Source organism: Rhinoraja longicauda, chromosome 21 (assembly GCF_053455715.1).
Source record: "Rhinoraja longicauda isolate Sanriku21f chromosome 21, sRhiLon1.1, whole genome shotgun sequence".
NCBI classification, from domain to species: domain Eukaryota; kingdom Metazoa; phylum Chordata; class Chondrichthyes; order Rajiformes; family Arhynchobatidae; genus Rhinoraja; species Rhinoraja longicauda.
The window spans coordinates 3,280,867-3,301,385 of record NC_135973.1 but is presented as its reverse complement, the minus strand read 5'-3'; the positions used below and the strand labels follow the sequence as shown (position 1 = coordinate 3,301,385).

General features: G+C 40.4%; 1 protein-coding gene across 1 annotated transcript in view; it reads left to right on the top strand.

The window, feature by feature from the left end:
* Window positions 1–20,519, top strand: part of gna12a (guanine nucleotide binding protein (G protein) alpha 12a) — a 57,390-nt gene that overhangs the window by 27,542 nt on the left and 9,329 nt on the right. The window contains exon 3 of the mRNA XM_078417619.1: window positions 19,592–19,642. Within this exon, the coding sequence (XP_078273745.1) occupies window positions 19,592–19,642 (51 nt within the window). The remainder of the gene's footprint in view (window positions 1–19,591; window positions 19,643–20,519) is intronic.

Genomic DNA, 20,519 nt, shown 5'->3' with positions numbered 1-20,519 from the left:
TTCTACAGATGAGGTTTTCCTGACAAGAAGATCTATCATCGAGGACACCCACCAGCTGGGCTCTACCACCTTCTCACTGCTTCTGTCAGGCAGGAAGTACAGAAGCCTGAAGTCCCAGAACAGCTATTTTCCTAAAGCCATCAGGTTCTTCAGCCAACCTGCACAACCCTAATCCTACCTCAAAAATTGAACTTTACGGACCACCTCTTCCACTACCATGGACTTGTTTTTCTTTCTAAACGTGTTTGGGTCTTTTTTGCAGTCTTTATTCTTTCTATTGTCTTGCGTTATCGTGCGTAACTTGTGTGTAATTAATGTGTAGGAAGGAACTGCCGATGTTGGTTTAAACTGAAGATAGACACAAAAAGCTGGAATAACTCAGCGGGATAGGCAGCATCTCTGGTGAGAAGGAATGGGTGACGTTTCAGGTCGAGACCCTTCTTCAGTCTGAAGAAGGATCTCGACCTGAAACGTCACCCAGTCCTTCTCCCCAGAGACGTTGCCTGTCCCGTTTAGTTACTCCAGCTTTTTGTGTCTATCTTGTGTATTGTTAAAATTGTGTGTTTGAGTCTATGTGCCTGTGATTCTGCTGCCAGAAAAAATTCTGGTGTATCTGTACCTCTGCGTACTTGCACATATGACAATAAACTTGATCTGACTTATGGTCTTTAAGTTGATCTATTTTTAGTTAAATGAGGGATCAAAAGAAAATGAAAAATGGCAAATGCCGAAAGAGCATTTATCTTTTTTTAAATACAGATGTTAAAGTAACTCAGATTTTGTTTTGGAAGACATGGAAATAACGATAATGTAAAATATGTTGTGTTTAAAAATGGTAAATTTACTATGGTAATAAGAATAGATTAGAATTCAGTGTAGAAAAGGATTTGGCTCTGAATAATCGACATCAGGCATAACCTCCCAATTGGCAGTGACAATACAATATGTTTACAACTGTTTAAAACCAATTCTTATCAACTAATATCTGTTAGCAAGTTTCCAGCAAGGTTCATGGGTAATAAGTGGAGGTAGGACCCTCAGCGATACCTGTGCTAATACTGACTGTCCCTTCCCTCCATACCTTCCCAACGTACAATTCTAATCATATTTTCCACTGCTGATTTAGGCTGTGAATAAGTCAGATGTTGTTATATGTGTGATATCTTTTTAAACTGTCCCTGAACTTGGAATGTAGAAAAACTATTTTGGGTACAACTCTAAACTACCAGAAAATTGCCTCTGCTGCCTGCAAGTTTCGAAATGGTCAATTCTTATTGTACATAAAGTCGTTGCAACTTGTGAATATATTGTGTATACAGTCTCAAAGTTTGGTCTCTTTGCTGGGTAATTATTTTTGGCATCTACAATACAGTAGTCATTGATCTTGTTGATTTTTTTTCCACAGTATAATATAATTCAAGCTGTTTTTCTTGGGTCTAGAACTCGTGAATTAATCTCTTGTTGAGCTTGAGTTGGCAGTACATAGAAGACTTGGATAATAAATCCTGTAACTTGCCAGCTGATAGCAATTTAGGTTTAAAATGAATTTTATTATGTACCTAGTAACTAATGGGAATGGTTTGCATCCTCTTAGGATTTACCAAAACAAATTAATTTCAACTCTTGGAAAGACAAAGTCCCTTTGGAATGAGACTTCATTGTAAAGAACTGATTTATTTCACAAAATGCTGGAGTAACTCAGCAGGTCAGGCAGCATCTCGGGAGAGAAGGAATGGGTGACGTTTTGGGTTGAGACCCTTCTTCAGTCTGATATTGAAACTGGCATGGTCAAGACAAAATATAGAACACAAGACCATTTATTTTGATCAATTTAATAGGTGCATAAGTGTCTAATTTGTTTCAAATACGTTCCTTACTTGACACATGTTTTCTTTTGCTGATAGAGTTGAGATTATTTTTGTGAGAACTGTTTAATAATAGAGGCAGCATAGCTTGTTGCCATTTCTCCCTCTGGTGGATGCGCACCCATCTCTCTCTTTCCCCTCCTCCCCCACATCCAACCCCCATACACCTATGTTCCTTCCTCTGACTTTACATTTGCACTTCTATCCTAGCCTCCTCATTTCAAACCTTTTGCCTTTTCATCTCTGGCCTATGTCCAACCATCTGCCAATCAACCCCCCCCCCCCTCACATCCACCTACACGTGCCAGATTTTGTCTCATCCCCACCCATCCTCTAGTGTTCTTCTCTCCCTCCCACCCCCCGTCCCCTCCCACTATTACAATCTGTCTGAGGAAATGTCCCCAATTCATGTTCTCCAGAATTGCTGCCTGACCTGCTGTGCCATTTCATAGACAGAAAAGAACTACATTGGAGGAGGATACACAATGAACTGCAGATGCTGGAGTAACTCAGTGGGTCAGGCTGCATCCTTGGAGGACATGGATGGGCAAAGTTTTGGGTTGGAACCCTTCAGTCTGACTCTGAAGAGCAGGCTATGAGGGCAAGTGCTGTGAGGCCTCCGAGTGAAATGTATTTTTACATTTAATTGTTTAAATACATTTCTGAACTTGGATTTTCCCTTTTAAATAAAGTGTAGTTTGTGGAGAGTCAAGCAGAGAGCAACTCTCCAACTCATCAAATGACGTTCTATCCCAGAACTATTATAACGTTTCTGATCATTAAAATGAACCTCATTCTAAGTCTGAGTCAGCTTTTGGCACATTAATTTGTTTGGAGATAGCTGTCCTTTTACAGTCAGCTTGGAATCAGTGAGTTGGTCAGTGAGACATTACCATAACTGTACTTCCTCTTGCTTCCCTCGTGAGTTTGATGAACAGTTTTATTTAAGGGCTTTCCAAGTTTTTTTTAGGAATCTAACCATTAGATTTCATTGGAGAGAAAAGTCAGATAGTTGAGGAAAGGAAACCAGAATTTTGATTTTTATAATGCTATTTATGTTTTCCATGATCTTGTCTTTGTATTTTGGATTCTGTTTAAGTTTTTGGAAGTGGAGTCGCTTGCATTGACATTAATTGAAAGGTTGTAAGTCTAAGATGAAGTAAATAAGGCAACCACAACTGTAAACATTTGCTACTGTGTGGGGAACAAGCTCAAAGCCAAATATTGAGATCTGATACAGACAGTAATCTGTAGTGGGATGATTCAGGAAACTTAAGATGTTAAGGGGATCTGATAGGGCAGAGGGGAAATATCTTTGCTAATTCAAGGCGCTGAGACGTAATACAAAAGTTAGAGTCAAGCCTTTGTGAATGAACTATCATGAGTATACTTCAACCCCTGAGAAAAAGGCCAGTACCTTGTAAAAAAAACTTGTCTTTTAACGGGATCTGTTTCTGCTTGAACTGAGTTGGCCATTTCAGAAGTTGCATTTGGAGTTGTATACAATTCAGTGGTAACAGTGGCAGATTTCCTTACTTGAAGGAATTTAATAAACCAGATGGGTTTTTACTGATGCCCAATGCTCATTTAGTTATTGTATTTTAAACTTTTTCCTGTAATCATGGCATTCAAACAGTTATTCAAGAGCTATTGCTGGTTCTCATGTCTCCATCCATTCTTCTCTCCCCCCCCCCCCCACCCCCAAAATTCCAAAGCTCAACATGTCTTCAACTTTCATACATTTGTCCTTCCCCTCTACCATGCTGAACTCCAGGTCCACTGGATCTATACTATTGACCTGAGAAGTTAGATGTGCTGAGTATCTGATGCTTCTACTTCATGCCATCTAGCTAGGGCTGATATACAATTGAGTGTCTCTTCATCATACATCGGTTTCTTAATTCACTGTTTAATGGATTTTAACCACATTTTGCATTTTATTTATTTAAATAAATGTAAAAGATTTTTGAAGTATCTACATTTCCTAATCTTTTGGTTCCACTGCTTGAGACCATGCTTTCATTTATCACCTGCTCTGCCTCATGGAAGTGCTATGGAGTGGCACAAAACCTGCCGAATGTTTATTTAGCTATAAGGACTGCAAGGAGGGCATATAACTCCATCCATGTTGGATCGTGTACAACTCAGCCCAGTTTTTCAGTAATCCATCCTCCTTTCCCAGTTCAGCTTATTAATTTCAAGATCACGTGAAATGGCAAAGTGATGCTCAAGCTCATGAATTTACTTGCCTGTGTTTTTCTTCGATCATCAGCATAACTAATTTTGGGGTTAGATAGCTTTGGATTTTGTTAATTAGTCTGATTTTTAATATAGTGTTTATCTTTTGATGTGCAATATTTTTGTTGATGCCATTTTACTTTCTATCATTTGGGATCCCAAAACAGAAGTTAAAAAAAAACCGGTAACATCTCTAGCCATTTTACAATAATTCAGTAATTAATGTAATATATTGCAACAAATTTATTCTGGGTTGACTGCTTCCATGAAACGTAAATATGTCTTCAGACAGTCTTTTTCTCTCTTCCATTTTTAAGGTCACATCTCCAAGTTCTCTGTTTTTTTGTCAAACTCAATAGTAGTGGAGACTAAAGAATATTTTCATAAGCTAAACAAAATTGTTTGGATACTTGTTAACATGTCTTGAATGGAGTAGGAAAATCATGATTGCAGCAGCATCTTGATCATCCAACTCTGATAATCCTTTATTTTATGGTTCAGCAACCTGGTTCACTGGGGCCCCATTCCCCGTTCCTTTTAAATTGCTGAATTAATGGAAAATTTATTATATCACCATTTAATACCTTAAAGTAAATTTAGAAATGCCATATTTTACTAGGAGTAATATCCAATAGCCTAGAAAATCTTCCTGTCCGGCATGATCAAAGTCCGAAGAAGGGTCTTAACCCGAAACTCCGTCCATTCCTTCTCTCCGGAGATGCTGCCTGTCCTGCTGAGTTACTCCAGCTTTTTGTGTCTATCTTCATGATCAAAATCCTGACAGTACCAATTATCGGAATTTTTCCCTGCACCACCTTTATAAAGTCATTCTAAAAATGTTAAATTACATTTGGGTTTGTGGTTAACTGCTTGAGACTACGTACATGAGGAACTGGTGGCATTAACCCATTACAACAGTGGCTCTCAAAGTGGATTAAATAGAATTGTTTGAGTTAATACATAAACTTTAATGACCATGTGAATGCCTTTGATCTCAGCCCTGTAATTTTCTAAAGTGTTGTGTTCTGGTTATATCTAACTTATTCAGCATTTTGAGATGTTAGAAGGATATTTGTATTTTAAAAATGCATTCTCTGGAGTTAATTGTATTTCGTAAATGTAATGAAAGTTTGTCCGTTTTGCCTGAAATCTACTTTCTTGGGTGTTACGTGCTCTCTCTTGCTGCATTGTATTTCCTTACTGCAAGAGTCTTAACAGGTCCACCAAGCAGAATTCTTATTTCCTCGACTGCTTAAAAAGATGGGTCAAAGCTTTTTGGTTCCTTTCCCAACGTGAAAATGCAGAAACCGGCCCTTTGGCCAACCATGCCCATGCCAACCAACAACTATCTAACTATTCTAATCCCATTTACCTGCACTTGGTCCAAGTGCTGGGCCAAATGAAACTGCAACCACATTCAGGGTGAAACAATTCTATCTCCAATCCTCTCTAAATCTATAAAAAATTGCCTTAAACCTTTGCCATGTGGGAAAAGTGACTTACTCTCTGCCTAACATATGTTTCTCATAATTTTTGGTTATCTCCATTTACCTGCCAGCTATCTCCAATAGCTCCTTTTCAATCTAACATTACTGAACTCTCCAACTACAATGTCTTTCTCCAAAGCGAATATGGGTGAAAAGTATTTATTTAAGTCCCCTGGCACTATGCACTGGTTACCTCTTTTGTCCCTAGTGGACCATCTACATACTTGCTCTTTATATACTTATAAAATGCTGTAAAATTTTCCTAAATCTTGTCTGCTTGTGATATTCTTTGGTCCGTATAATTTTTTAGGACCATGTTAGACTCTGTATACTCCTGAAGGGCTCTCTTGTTTTCAGTACACTAAACTAATAAACTAACCACTTGGTTTTTTTAAAATTCAATCAAACCTTCTATGTCTGTTGACATCCAGGGTTTCTTGGGATTGTCATCCTTGCCATTCATCCTTTTGGGAACATGTTGGTCCTCAACTTTCACTTTTCGACTTTTTGACTGACTGTTCATGGATATAGATATTTCCTGCAAGGAGATGCTCCCAGTCTTTGCCAGACTGTGTAATGATATTAATATAGACACTTAATTTCTGGACTGTCTTTATTCCTTTCCACAACTGCCTTAAATCTTGAGTTATGGTCACTTGTTCCCAAATCGCTCACCCACTGATACTTCCACCACCCGCCTTAGCCAGGTGGAATCCCATTCTCTAGGATTAGGTCAGGTACAGCCCTGTCCCTAATAATAATATGTCTGATACACAGGGCCCTCCATGTTAGAAGTCTACCCTGAATACTTTGGTATTCTTGACCTTGAATATTTTTTAAATAAATTGATAACTTCCAAAAAGCTGTAAATGTATCTGAATAGCTCTTGGGAAGACTGTGAATGTCAATTTCAGAATTGGTGATTTATAGTACCTTTTTAAATGCCTTGTTTAGACCAGGAGCAATTGTGCTTGCTCACCAGATCACATTTATGTGCATTCAGGGCATGAACATTTAGTTTTAAAATAGCACTTCCTGAGATGCATTGAGTAGATGTAGCTCCTTTTAAAATATGCAAGGATCTATTTGCATATTTTCCATTCATTTGTCCGAAGTACAATCGTCCTCTCTCTTTTTTTCCTTCCCCTGACTCAGTCTGATGAAGGGTCTTGACCCGAAACGTCACCTATTACTTTTTTTTGTCCAGGGAAGCTGCCTGACCTGCTGAGTTACTCTAGGTTTTAATGTCTATCTTCGGATTAAACCAGCATCTGCATTTCCTTCCTACACATGTGGTCTTGTCTGTAGTTCACCTGAATAAACCTGCTCTATATTCATACCATATCACATTATCGAGGTCCTTTTGGTTTGGATACAAAATTCTGTTGTATTGATGTCAAAAGTTTTTTTTCTAGCAAGACTAAACGTTGCTTGTCCCATTCATTTATCAAGTGGAGTGATGTCCCTTTGCCTTTGGTTAATCACTCAATAATTGCCAGCAATAAATCTAGTGCCATGGTGATGTAGCTATAAAGATTATTTTCTTCTATTGGCTGTGAATCAACAGCACTCTGTGTTGTATGTCCCTAGTGTTTGGTTAAAAACTGCTTATTAGACAAAGGATAAAAGGTTGTCATTGAGAAACTCAAGTTAGTAGTCTTAAAAATACAAGATAGACACACAATACTGGAGTAACTCCGCGGGACAGGCAGCATCTCTGGATAGAAGGAATGGGTGACGCTTCCCAATGAGTTACTCCAGTATTTTTGTCTATCTTCGGTATAAACCAGCATCTGCAGTTCCTTCCTACAACATTTAGTCTTAAAAATGGGTTTGAATGTTTTGATAATTAAATTAAACATTAAGTTCTACCTGCAATTACTGCCTTAGAGCTGCTTCAGATGTAATGGATAAATTGTGTTCAGAAATGTTTCCTGGTTATGACAGTGGATGCTGTATTCCTGTTTTGTACAGTAGTTTGGGAGGATGTGAATTGGTTCAATTTTTACCATTTTTTGCCTTCCACTGTACCTTCTTTCTACAGTCATTAAATTAAACTCTTTGCAGTAACAAATGGTTTGTTGTAACACAGGTTCTGAAAAAGAACCATTATTTTAAATTGCTCTTATGCCTATAGTTGCTATTTTTATTGAACTCTTTCACTTTGTTGAATTTTGTTGAAGCGGCATGGTTCAAAATATTACTTCTGCAAAAAAACAAAACCTCGTCTACTAAGATGCTTGATTGTTTTCTTTAATAGCATAAAACTTAAAGATGCAAAGTCTTAAAGCTGAACATAAAATACATTATTTAAAGGTTGATGGAATACGATGGTGGTGAAGTAATGTATAGTGACAGGTTACTGCTCCGACAAAGATGCAAATGACGTCATCTAATTCTTCTAACATTTCGGAAGATTTTAAAATGTTGTATTCTAGCCCAGGGATTTGACAATGTTAAGAAGTATATCGTGGTTGTTCTCTTGGTTATAGCACAATGTGAGTGAACGTACACAACAAATTCACTCAAACTTTCATCAACAATACTTGCTGGAGCTTGGGAACATCATTCATGTTTCATCCCTAACCCAGGCTATGACATCTTTCAGATTATGTCAACATCTGAGCAAATTACCACTCAAACAAAGGCTCACATTGGTGAGCCATGACATGAACTGATCACCATTAGACTGACTACCGCTGTTGTCTGCCCGTTCCCTCCATAGATGGTTAGTACGGGTGTCAGTGGCTATGGGGAGAAGACAGGACAATGGGGTTAGGAGGATTGAATGGCGGAGTGGACTTGATAGGCCGAATGGCCTAATTCTGCTCTTATCACATGATCTTATGCTGCCTGATTTGCTGACTTCCTCCCATGCTTTGGTTTTTGCTCATGATTCCTGCATCTGTCATCTCTTGTGCCAGCATGTTTTTTTTCTTCTGGATTGTAGTGTGATCTTCAAATTCTCTTCCTCGGATGGCCTAAGCTATGCTAGTGTCCTGGAGGTGTCTTATTCTTAATGTCAACAGAAACACAACTTGAGGCTAGGGCATACACTGTGAATGGTAGAGTCATGGGGAGTATTCGCGTGCCTATCTACAAGCCTCTTAAATACCACAATCGTATCGGTCGGTCTTCACTACCACCCCTAGCCATGTGCTCCAGGAACCTACCACTCTGTTTTGTTTTAAATCTCCTTTAGACTTTGTTCCTTTCATCTGAAAGTTATGCCTTCTAGTATTTGACATTTCCACCCTCGGAATAAATGTCAGATATTATGACTGTTTTAATAATAATAATAATAATACATTTTATTTATATAGCGCTTTTCATATACTCAAAGACGCTTTACAGAGATTTTGAGAACATAGGGAAAATAATAAATAGATAAATAAGTAAATAAATAAATGAACAGAGAAAGGAGACAGTAGGTGAGGTGACCTTCAGTGGTTGAAGGCAGTACTGAACAGGTGAGACTTCAGCGATGTTTTGAATGTGGTGAGTGTGGGGGAGTCTCTAACGGTTTGGGGTAATGAGTTCCATAGGGTGGGAGCAGCGATGGAGAAAGCCCTGTCCCCCCAGGATCTGAGTTTAGTCCGGATGTGGGGGGATAGGAGATTGGCAGCGGCAGAGCGGAGGGTGCAGGTGGGAGTGTGCCTGTGGAGGAGGTCGGTCAGGTAGGATGGGGCCAGGTTATGGAGGGCTTTGTAGGTTATGAGGAGGATTTTGTACTGGATTCTCTGGGGGATGGGGAGCCAGTGGAGTTTATAAAGGACGGGGGTGATATGGTCACGGATCGAGGTGTGTGTGAGTAGACGGGCAGCGGAGTTTTGAATGTATTGAAGTTTATTGATGATTTTTGAGGGTGCGCCATAGAGGAGGCTGTTGCAGTAGTCCAGACGGGAGGTGATGAAGGCGTGGATGAGGGTTTCTGCAGCTGTGGAGGAGAGGGATGGACGGAGACGGGCAATGTTTTTGAGGTGGAAGAAGGCTGTCTTTGTGATGTGTTTGATGTGTTTGTCGAAGGAGAGGGTTTGATCAAGGATGATTCCAAGATTCCGGATGTGAGGTGAGGTGGATACTGGGAGACCATCAATGTTGAGGATGAAGTTTTGGGTGGATTTGGTGAGCATTTTTGGACCAATGATGATGATTTCCGATTTGTTGCAATTGAGTTTGAGGAAGTTTGATTGAAGCCAAGATTTTATTTCAGTAATGCAGTTTGTCAGTGTAGAGTGTGTGGTGGAGGAGATTGACTTGGTGGAGATGAGGAGCTGGATATCATCGGCGAAGCAGTGGAAGTTGAGACCATGACGGCGGATTAATTGACCAAGGGGGAACAGGTAGAGGATGAAGAGGTGGGGGCCAAGGACTGAGCCTTGGGGGACACCTTGGGGGAGGGGAGCGGTGGGGGATTTACAGTTGTTAATGGAGATGAACTGGTGTCTGTCAGAGAGGTAAGATTTAAACCAGGATAGGGCTGTGCCGGTGATGTTAAGGGAGGTTTCAAGTCGGGTGAGGAGAATGGAGTGATTTATGGTGTCAAAGGCGGCGCTGAGGTCAAGTAGGATGAGGATGTTGAGGTTGCCAGCGTCGGAGGAGAGGAGAATGTCGTTTGTGATTTTGAGGAGCGCAGTTTCAGTACAGTGGTTTGAGCGGAATCCAGATTGGAAAGTTTCATACAGGTTATTGGTAGAGAGGTGGTATTTTAGTTGGGAAGCTACAGCACGTTCCAAAACTTTGGACAGAAAGGGTAGGTTGGAGATTGGTCTGAAGTTGTTTGGGGTGTCAGGGTTTAGACCAGGTTTTTTCAGAATGGGGGTGACAGCAGCGATTTTGAGGGATGGCGGGACGATGCCAGTGGACAGGGAGGAGTTTATTGTTGCAGTGATAAGTGGAGAGAGAGCAGGAAGGCAGGCCTTGACAAAGCTGGAGGGGATGGGGTCCAGAGAGCAGGTGGCAGTTTTTATTCCTGTGAAGAGGTCAGAGAGGTCGGTGGTGGAGATTGGGGAGAACTGAGGCAGGGGCTGACAGGATAAGGGGGGGCAGGTGGTTTGAGGGGGAGCAGGTGCGTTGGTGGTTAAGGTGCTGTAGATGTTGTCTATTTTGCTTTGGAAGAATGAAAGGAAAGTGGTGCATTTGTCAACTGTGAATGATTGGGAGATGGTGTCCAGGGGGCTGAGGAGTTTGTTTATTGTAGAGAAGAGTGTTTTGGGGTTTCCGGAGCCAGAGTGAATTATTTGAGAGTAGTAGGTGGAGTGGGCATGGGAGAGGGCATCTTTATAGTGCTGTATGTGGTCTTTGTAGGCTTGGGAGTGAATTGTGAGACCTGTTTTGTTGCGGAGTCTTTCAAGTTGACGGGCATGAGTTTTCATCACGCGGAGTTCAGGGGTAAACCAGGGAGCAGAGTGGGTGAAGGAAACTGTTTTGGTTTTTATAGGTGCAAGCTGGTCGAGGCAGGAGGAGAGAGTGCGGTTGTAGTAGTCAGTGAGGTCAGAGGGGCTGTGGAGGTCAACGAAGGGAGAGGCGGACATTATTTCAGAGAGGGAGGATGAGAGCGAGGTAGGTGAAACAGAGTTCAGCTTGCGGAAGTTTATTTGACCTTCTATCCAGTCCATTCCTCATATACTCACGGTTATTTCCCTATTCTAATCTTTTTTGCCCTTTGAATTGGTAATTCGAATATCACTGTACCTTAATTGGTGCATGTGATAATAAAAGATCTTTGAAACCTATTCTTGGATCTTCAGGTTAAAAGTTGTGTTCAAATTGCATTGTGAAAGTTGCCTTACTTCTGCCACTACGTTAAACCCATTTTTAAATGGAATGGACTACTGGTTACCAACTTCCACTATAAAGTTGGCTTCCATCATTTCATGGGGTCTCATTCAATTTGTACTTTGCAAAACCAGCCAATGGAATGTCTTTGACTGCCATTTATACCACCCAGATTTGCCTGCTGATAGCTTAAATATTTTCGATGTCCCTGACATTCCAAAGCAAGAGATTTTTTAAAAGAATTCAAAAACATTAGAAAACTAACATATTTTGAAATACTTAACTATCTCCATAAAATGAGAGAGGGGGAGGAAAGTACAAGTCATGGGAAATCTGCAAGTTTCTTTTTCCAGCTGAACTCTGAGAAGTTCATTGTCAAAGTGCAAATGAGAAATCCCCAGTGATTAGTTGTGCAGAGATTCGAGATTCTAGCCATTGCATAAGAGTCCTGAATCTCCTAAATGGTAAAGATTGTTTTATGTGAAATGTACATCAACATATTTTTAAGCAATTGAAGACAGAAGACAACAATCGGAGAAAAGGAACTAGCTTCAGATTGTTAATGAGCTGGAACAAACACATTGGGCTACTGCGTTTAGCTGGAGAAGCAGAACATTGGTTCCTTGGTCCATCAAAGCAGAGGGGCGGTGGCTGGAGGAGGCAGATGGTGTGTCTGCGGTGGTTGGTAGGAATAAAGACGTCGACTATTTTCCAAATGGGGAGGGAATCCAGAAATCGGAGGTGCGAAGGGACTTGGGAGTGCTGGTGCAGGATTCCCAAAAAGTGAATCTTCAAGTCGAATCGGTAGTAAAGATAGCAAACTCAATGCTAGCATTTATTTCAAGAAGGCTTGTCTACAAAAACAGGGATGTCATGTTGAGGCACTATAAGGCACTTGTAATGCTGCATTTGAAATATTGTGAGCAATTTTGAGCACGATATCTGAGGAAGGATGTGCTGGCTCTGGAGAGGGTCCGGAGGAGGTTTACAAGAATGATCCCAGGAATAGGTTAACCATTGAGTGTTTGTCGGCACTGGGCCTGTACTCGCTGGAGTTTAGAAGAATGAGAGGGTACTCATTGAAACATACAGAATAGTGAAAGGCTTGGATAGAGTGGATGTGGAGAGATGTTCCCATTAGTGGGAGAGTCTAGGACTGGAGGTCATAGCCTCAGAATTAAAGGATGTTCTTTTAGGAAGGGGATGAGAAATTTCTTTAGTCAGACGGTGGTGAATCTGTGGAAATCTTTGCCACAGAAAGCTGTGGAGGCCGTCAGCAGATATTTTTACGGCAGAGATAGATAGATTTTTGATTAGTACCGGTGTCAGAGGTTATGGGGAGAAGGCAGGAGAATGGGGTTAGGAGGGAGAAATAGATCAGCCATGATTGAATGCTGGAGTAGACTTGATAGGCCAAATGGCTTAATTCTACTCCTATAACTTATGACCTTATGCAGGTCATGGTGTTGGCAGAGGTGGCCCGGGAATGTCCTACATATAGCAGCCAGATGAGCAAGAGGATCGGGCAGAGCCTGTGGCAGCTGCATGGAGTGGTGGTGGAAGGAGCCAATGGCATTGCGTCAGGTCAGGCCAACCCTTGCGTCATCGATCCAATGACGCCAGGAAACCGGCCAAGGTTGGACTTTTCAGCGACTTGGAAACTGCAAGATGGCACAGTTGTGTGATGTCTCTGTATAAGCTGTTCCAGAGGAGGATCTACTGCACTCGTGTATAGTATGTTTTGACTGAATCGCATACAGAACAAGCATTTCACTGTATCTCTGAACATGTGACAGTAAATAAACCAAAGCAAATCAAAATGTTGACAGTTCTGTACAAAACTGCTGGTGTTTCATGGAATGATTCAGGCCATTGAATGTTAGTGACCACACCGCTTAGTGGCTCATTATCCGTTTTGTATATTTGCAAACACCTTTGTGAAAAGCTGCTCTCCGTTAACCATAAGTGACACAATATTTTGTTTGGTGAGAGACTTGATAGTCTGCAATTTAACAACTCTTAACTGTTACTACCAAAAACCACTGCATGTTCTTTTTTCAAATACCAAACTTTGAAGATTCAATGTTTTTATGGTTTTTTTTAAGGCATTGAACAAAGGAGTTCAGGTAAGTGCACATTTTTCTGCAGTGGAAGGTTAGCCCGAAGTAGAAATAATTTTATACCATTGTAGTATTTAGTTTTATTCATTTACATTCTTCCACGCCAATCCTCTTCCCCCACCCATCCTGTGATTCCCAAAGGAGAAAAAAACAAGGGACTGGGCTATAATATATCAGGCATCTTTTCTGGTGCCTTGAGGCATGTTTCTCTGCATCTGTGGATGAGGTTAAATCAAAGATTTTGGTTTGGATGATTATGAAGTTTTAGGTTTACAGACTTAAAGTTGTATGAAAAAATGTGTTTCTTCAACTAACTGGAATGTAAGTCTTGGTTTGTGCTAACCATCTGCAGAATGGTGGAGTCTTGGCATATTTAGAAACTAACCGTGATGGGATCACGAATTGTGGCCATTTTGATGTGGCGAGTTGTGTTCTTGTTTTTCAAGGACATTGCCTTTTTTTGGGTGGTTTCCATTTTTAGAAACTACAACGTAAGCACCACCAGTGCCAACTCCCTTTGATAAAAGGAATGAGAACTGCAGGAAGGTTTGTGAGAAGACTGATGATCATGAGCAAAGTACTGTATGGCACAGTGTGAGTCAGCAGGGGATTAGAAACACTTTGTATAAACCTGGTACAAGTAATACTGACCCATGAATAGGCTTTGATTCTCAGTAGTTCCCGAGATGGTTTAACTTTCCAAATAAAAAAGTTTATTCTCTCCTGAATATTCAGTTTTTGTTTAGTTCTATCCAATTTTATTTCATAACACCAATGAGGCTTTTTTAGATCATTTTTTAGTACAATATTAATACTAGGCTGACACAGATGTTCCAGCTCATTAACAATCTTTACCATGACACAGTGGTACAGCTTGTAGAGCTGCTGCCTCACAGCGTCAGAGATTCAGGTTTGATCCTGACCTTGAGTGCTATATGTGCGAAGTTTGCATATTCTCCCTGTGACTGAGTGGGTTTCCTCCAGATGCTCTGATTTCTTCCAACTTCCCAATGGTGTGTGAGTTTGTAGGTTAATTGGCCTCTGGAAAAAGAAAAGCACCTAATGTGCAGAGAGTAGATGAGAAAGTGAGATAATGTAGAACTATTGTGAGTGGGTGATCAAAGTACAATGACTTTGGGGTAGTTGAGAGCTGGATATCAACACAAGAGGAGATTTAATAGAATTCTCGACAGTTTGTCATTCATTGGGGGCAAGGCAGTTATTGGTCAGTGTTTGTTGGTAATAAAGGGTGGAAGGGTGTTGGGGAAGGAGATCGTGGTGGCCTTGTTCATGGTTGATGCACTTTTGAGCAGTTTTAAAAGAAGGAACCAGTTGAACTTTGCGCAAATTTTACCAATCTAATTTAGATTTGATATGTGCAATGGTTGATGTGAATTCAGTGGTGAACTGAGCTTTTCAACTGAGCTGAGATCTGTGATTCTAGCATCTGTGGTTCCTTATGTCTCTGTCTTTGTTTGATTAGTGAGTTTGGAGAATTTTCAGGTGAGATTTCCTCTACTGTTGGGGGACACAGTAAGAACAACAGTAGGAAGAGAAACAACAGACAAAGTATTTACCATGAACCACTCTAAGGTAGCTGGAAATTGTTTCCATTTCTAATTGTAATTATCCTGACGAGCAATCTTGTACAGTAGTAAGACATTGAGAATTTAACCCATTCTGAGAAAGGCACTTCATTAAAACAGCACTCGTGAAGATTAAAATGTTTGCTTTGATTCAGTTGGGGGGTTTTGGCCAGTGGCATATCAGAAAGCCTAGGATTTGTTCCCTGTTGCACTTCATCTACCTCTCACTCTCTAAAACCAAGTGGGAAGTGTTATGAGGCAACCAGTCTCCTGTATTGTGTGAATGATTGGGTGGGTGGCTGGGAGAATAGTTGGCTTTGGGAAAGGGTGTCAATCTTGTGACAAAGGAAACCCAGGAACTCCATACGAATCCTATAGGTGTATTCCTACTCATTGTGGCTTGCAAGGAAGCAGAAAAAAATAGTTGCTTTGCAAGAAACATAATCTTGTCTTTCTCACCGAGCCTCTTGTCATAGGGTGAGTAGTTGTTGAATGCACAAAGCATCTCCTTTTCAGGCCCTGGGTTAAAATTGCAGTCAGGCCACAATACCATCATTGGCACTGTTTTCCCATGTATGATTAAATCCACTAACTTCCTGTATGTTCTCTCACCTATTTAAAAGTGTGATCCAAGAGTACCACCAGCATGATCAGCCACTTTAGTTTAAGGCATCACAAAATGCTGGAGTAACTCAGCAGGTCAGGCAGCATCTAGGAGGGAGGGAATGGGTGATGTTTCGGGTTGACCCTTCTTCAGACTGAAGAAGGGTCTCACCCCGAAACGTCACCCATTTCCTCTCTCCTAGATGCTGCCTGATCTGCTGAGTTATTCCAGCATTTTGTGATACCTTCGATTTGTGCCAGCATCTGTAGTTATTTTCCTACACTATGTCAATTTAGTTTAAATTTGCTATCCAGTGGAAAGGGTTAAAATGAATTTGTAGAACTAAATGACGTTTTATGGGTTATTATAAATGTACCTTCAAACTGGTTTGGTGATTCAGTTCCAGAGTACACATGATTAATGACCATTGGAATTTGTTCTTTGAGTTGCATAATTACATCAGACCACAATAGAGCCCTTGATACTTTTATTGGTGGTTATAATGTGAAGAGTACACTGATATCCCATTTTAAAGCAATTCTGTAGAGTGCTGATACATTAAAGTGCTCCTGATCCATTAAAGTGCACCTGATCCTCCAGTCGAAACAGTCGTGGGTACAAACCCCTGTTATTATATTATTAACCAAATTATGAATATGCATGAGCTGTGTGCTGCTTTGTTGGACTGTAGCACCTGCCCTTCTTATTGCTTTATGCTGTTGTGTTGGGGGCTTGGTAGGAACTGCCCTCTGCTGCTTTCAGTAAAAGAATTGGCCCTTACTTGGTGTGGAGAGGTGGGCTGGGCTGGGGGGTAGTGATGTGGTCACTCAGCACCCATATGTGGGGCTCAGGATTGCAATCTGAGCAGCAGTGTGACTTTGGGCCATTATTGCTATTAACAGCAATGGTTCCATGCATTGGCAGATGACCCCAATCCCATGGTGTCTTTCATTGCCTCCTGTTGGATGTGATGGAAACTGCTGTCTCTCTCTCTTTTTTGTTTGGCAACACAGCTCTCCTCGACCTGAGGAATCCTTATGATGGTAATCATTTCAGCTTTGAGCTTCCAGACTGTTCATTCCAGCTCACCTAACAAGCAACTGCACCATACTGAGCAGCAGGGGGTTTAATGCTGCAAGAACACTGGAAGGTGGGATCTATGCCAGATTATCAGCACCCAGCTTCCCAGTACAGCAGTGGGGGGTAGATTGTGGCTTGTACCAGATTCCCAGCAGAGCGATGCTGTTTTGTAAAGCGTTGCTCTTTGCACAATATTATATATACTTTTTATTGCTGATTCCATTAGTGCTATATTTCTGGAAAGACATTCATAAGTACTATTTATTCACAAAATGCTGGAGTAACTCAGCAGGTCAGGCAGCATCTCAGGGGAGAAGGAATGGGCGACGTTTCGGTCGAGACCCTTCTTCAGACTGATGTCAGGGGGGCGGGACAAAGGAAGGATATAGGTGGAGACAGGAAGACAGTGGGAGATCTGGGAAGGGGGAGGGGAAGAGAGGGACAGAGGAACTATCTAAAGTTGGAGAAGTCAATGTTCATACCACTGGGCTGCAAGCTGCCCAGGCGAAATATGACATGTTTTGTTACTGGAGTAAAAGAAACCAAGAGTTTTGTTCTGCAAAGCTACTTATCCTGAAGCAGTTGATATAGTACTTAAAGTAATTGCAATTCTTGTTAAGTCATTATTGAAAGTAGAAAAGCCATTCACCATACAGTAAAATGGATTGCATTGGACTTGAAGCAAAAATGTAGATGTTATCCCATTTAAGAATTATTGTAATGGTCTTTACGCAATGATAAGCCAAATGTAAAATGGTAAGATTGTAAATGATGTGAAGAAAAAAATATAATGGAGCAATTGTAGAGTTTTTAACTTGATATTGCACCAAAGCAATTAAATCTGTAGCTGTATCGTTCAACAATTAACATGACGTTAACATCAAGTGGAAGATAATAACGTTATTGAGGGAAATATTGATTAAAAAAAAAAGAAATTGTGCCTCTAGTCAAGTCAAGTCAAGTCAAATTTATTTGTCACATACACATACTCGATGTGCAGTGAAATGAAAGTGGCAATGCCTGCGGGTTGTGCACTAAAAGAATTACAGTTACAGCATATAAATAAAGTTAATAAGTTACTAAACATAGCACAAAAAGTGTCGACAAAAATTTAGTCTCTGGGGTTATCAAAGTTGACAGTCCTGATGGCCTGTGGGAAGAAGCTCCGTCTCATCCTCTCCGTTTTCACAGCGTGACAGCGGAGGCGTTTGCCTGATCGTAGCATCTGGAACAGTCCGTTACTGGGGTGGCAGGGGTCCCTCATGATCTTGCTTGCTCTGGATCTGCACCTCCTGATGTATAGGTCCTGCAGGGGGACGAGTGTAGTTCCCATGGTGCGTTCTGCCGAACGCACTACTCTCTGCAGGGCCATCCTGTCCTGGGCAGAGCTGTTCCCAAACCAGACTGTAATGTTGCCGGACAGGATGCTCTCTACAGCCCCAGAGTAGAAGCAATTTCTAGGCCTCGTGTCAGAAATTGAGGAATCCTTTGAAACTCTCTTGGAAAGATGGGTGGGGAATTTCCAAATTGCCATATACTGTATGTTTGTTTAATTATTTCTCAAGATAGTTTGAAGAGCATAAACAAATTATTCAACCATGAAATTTGGAGAATACATGTCCAAGATTCTTGAAAGTAGCAGCATGAGTATAAAGTTGCTTAAGGAGGATATTGACTTTCTTTGGTTGAGGCACATATTACAAGAGCAGGAAAATCTGCTATGCATTATGTCACAAGTTAGAATACCATGCACAATTCCAATCATCTCACCACGGGGAAGGATGTAATAGCGCTCAAGAGTGCAGAAGAAATTTGAGATATTGTCAAGGCTAGAGCCTTGTGAGGCTGAGAATTTTTTTTTTCTCAGAGTAAATGACATTGAGAGGAGATTTGATTGAGATTGTATAAAATTGAGACCTGTAGATAAGTAGTATAGGAGACACCTGTATCCTTTAACAGGATTGGTAATAACTGTGGGTAAATGGTGCAACAGTTAAAGAGGAATTGAAGATTCACTCCTTGGGTCTGGATAGTTTGGAATTTCTTGCTGAAAAGGTGGTGGAAGCAAAAATCTTGTTACATTGAGAAAGTACTTGGATGGCGTAGTTTTCTAACTTTTCAACCAAAAGCAGGGAAATGGGATTCTTCCAAACTCTGTTTTTGGTTGGCATAGACCTGATGGCTGGGTGGTTGCTCCCTATCCACTAACGTTGTAAAATGTAATGCATATAAGAAGTCTTGAAGAATATAGATCTAAATTTAGTGTGAAACCTTGGGACATATGGGTATGTATTTCCATTTTTATTAATTCTGTGAATAAATACTTTTTGAAACTCTTATTTCATATTTTGATCTGAAAGAGACTGCAATAGAGAAAAATTGCCTGATTGCTCAGAAATGGATTCTGGTACATATGCTCAGTCAAAAATGTGGAGAGTGAGCTAGAATGCTTACTAAAATTGCACAATTTTAAATGCTTGTGTGGTCAGATTAACGTGCAAATGAAGTTTATCAATTTTTATTTTAGATATTCTTTTTTTACTGCATGTAAAATAAGGCCAAAGCTGAGTTGGAAAAATAGTACAGTTGAGATTTTTAGTCTTTGTTTGAATTAAGTTTGAAAATGGTATTTTACTTTAAGCATTAACTTCTGAACCCGGTGGTGTTGCAATCATTTTACTCATTAATGCAAAATACTTAAGAACAATTAAGAGGAGCGTACGCCTGCTTTGAAAAATGTTGCCAATGGCACTTTTTAACCCAGTTATTGATGAACTGCAGTTAATTTTAGAAGTTGGAACTGATTTTTTTTTAACCTTTATCCTGCCAACAGGGCGAATCGGTGAAGTATTTCTTGGATAACATTGATCAAATTGGACAACTGGTGAGTGTTAATCCTGTTTTTCTATAACACATTATTTTGTGGAATTCCCACCAATTGCTAATTTGGAAAGCTTGATTAATTTTGCATTTTAAATGTTTTTTGTTCAGTATATTTAGTCGCAATACAAAACCAATATGAAAAAAAAATCATAAACATCATAAACTGTCTGCCAAATGTTAATTGTTGGCTGCATGAGATTCTATATTTGTGCCTAACTCATCTCCCTCATTCTTCCACTGTTTATTTGTATGTAATGCCATCTTTATCTGCAGCCGCCTACCACAGGGATAGAAAAGGTTTAGAGGGATATAGACTAACATGGCCAAATGGAGTTAGCTTAGATGGGGCATCCTAATCTGCATGGATGTATTGAGCCGAAGGGCCCCAGTTCCGTGCTCGATGACTCTAAAACTTTAAAAAAGTTCAAATACTTATCAGTGATCTATTTTCGGTATACAGTGATGTTCTGATGAAGTCCCTTGCACCCACAACGGTCATGATAAGGTCCCATTCCTGGTACTTGAATCTTTATCAGTGTGGTCCAAGCAACTGGTGTGAATATATTCTGGACACAGCTAATGGAATGATGATACTGAACTGGTCCTTTTCTGTGATATAATACCTACTTTGTAATTTCTTGAATGCTTACCTTTCCCCTGAAAGGTGCATCTTCAAGAGTGAGCCAAAACCATTGAGCAAGACTTAAATTCCACTGAAATTGCATTTGAGGAAGAAAAGTTTGGGGAGTTGGGTAATGTGAAATGGAGGACTGAAGAGAGTTTAATAATGCCAGTGACAAATATTGTATATAAGACATTTTTAATCTCTCACCACGGCCTGTTAGAGTGGATTGGGTGTACCTATTTCAAGAGGAGAT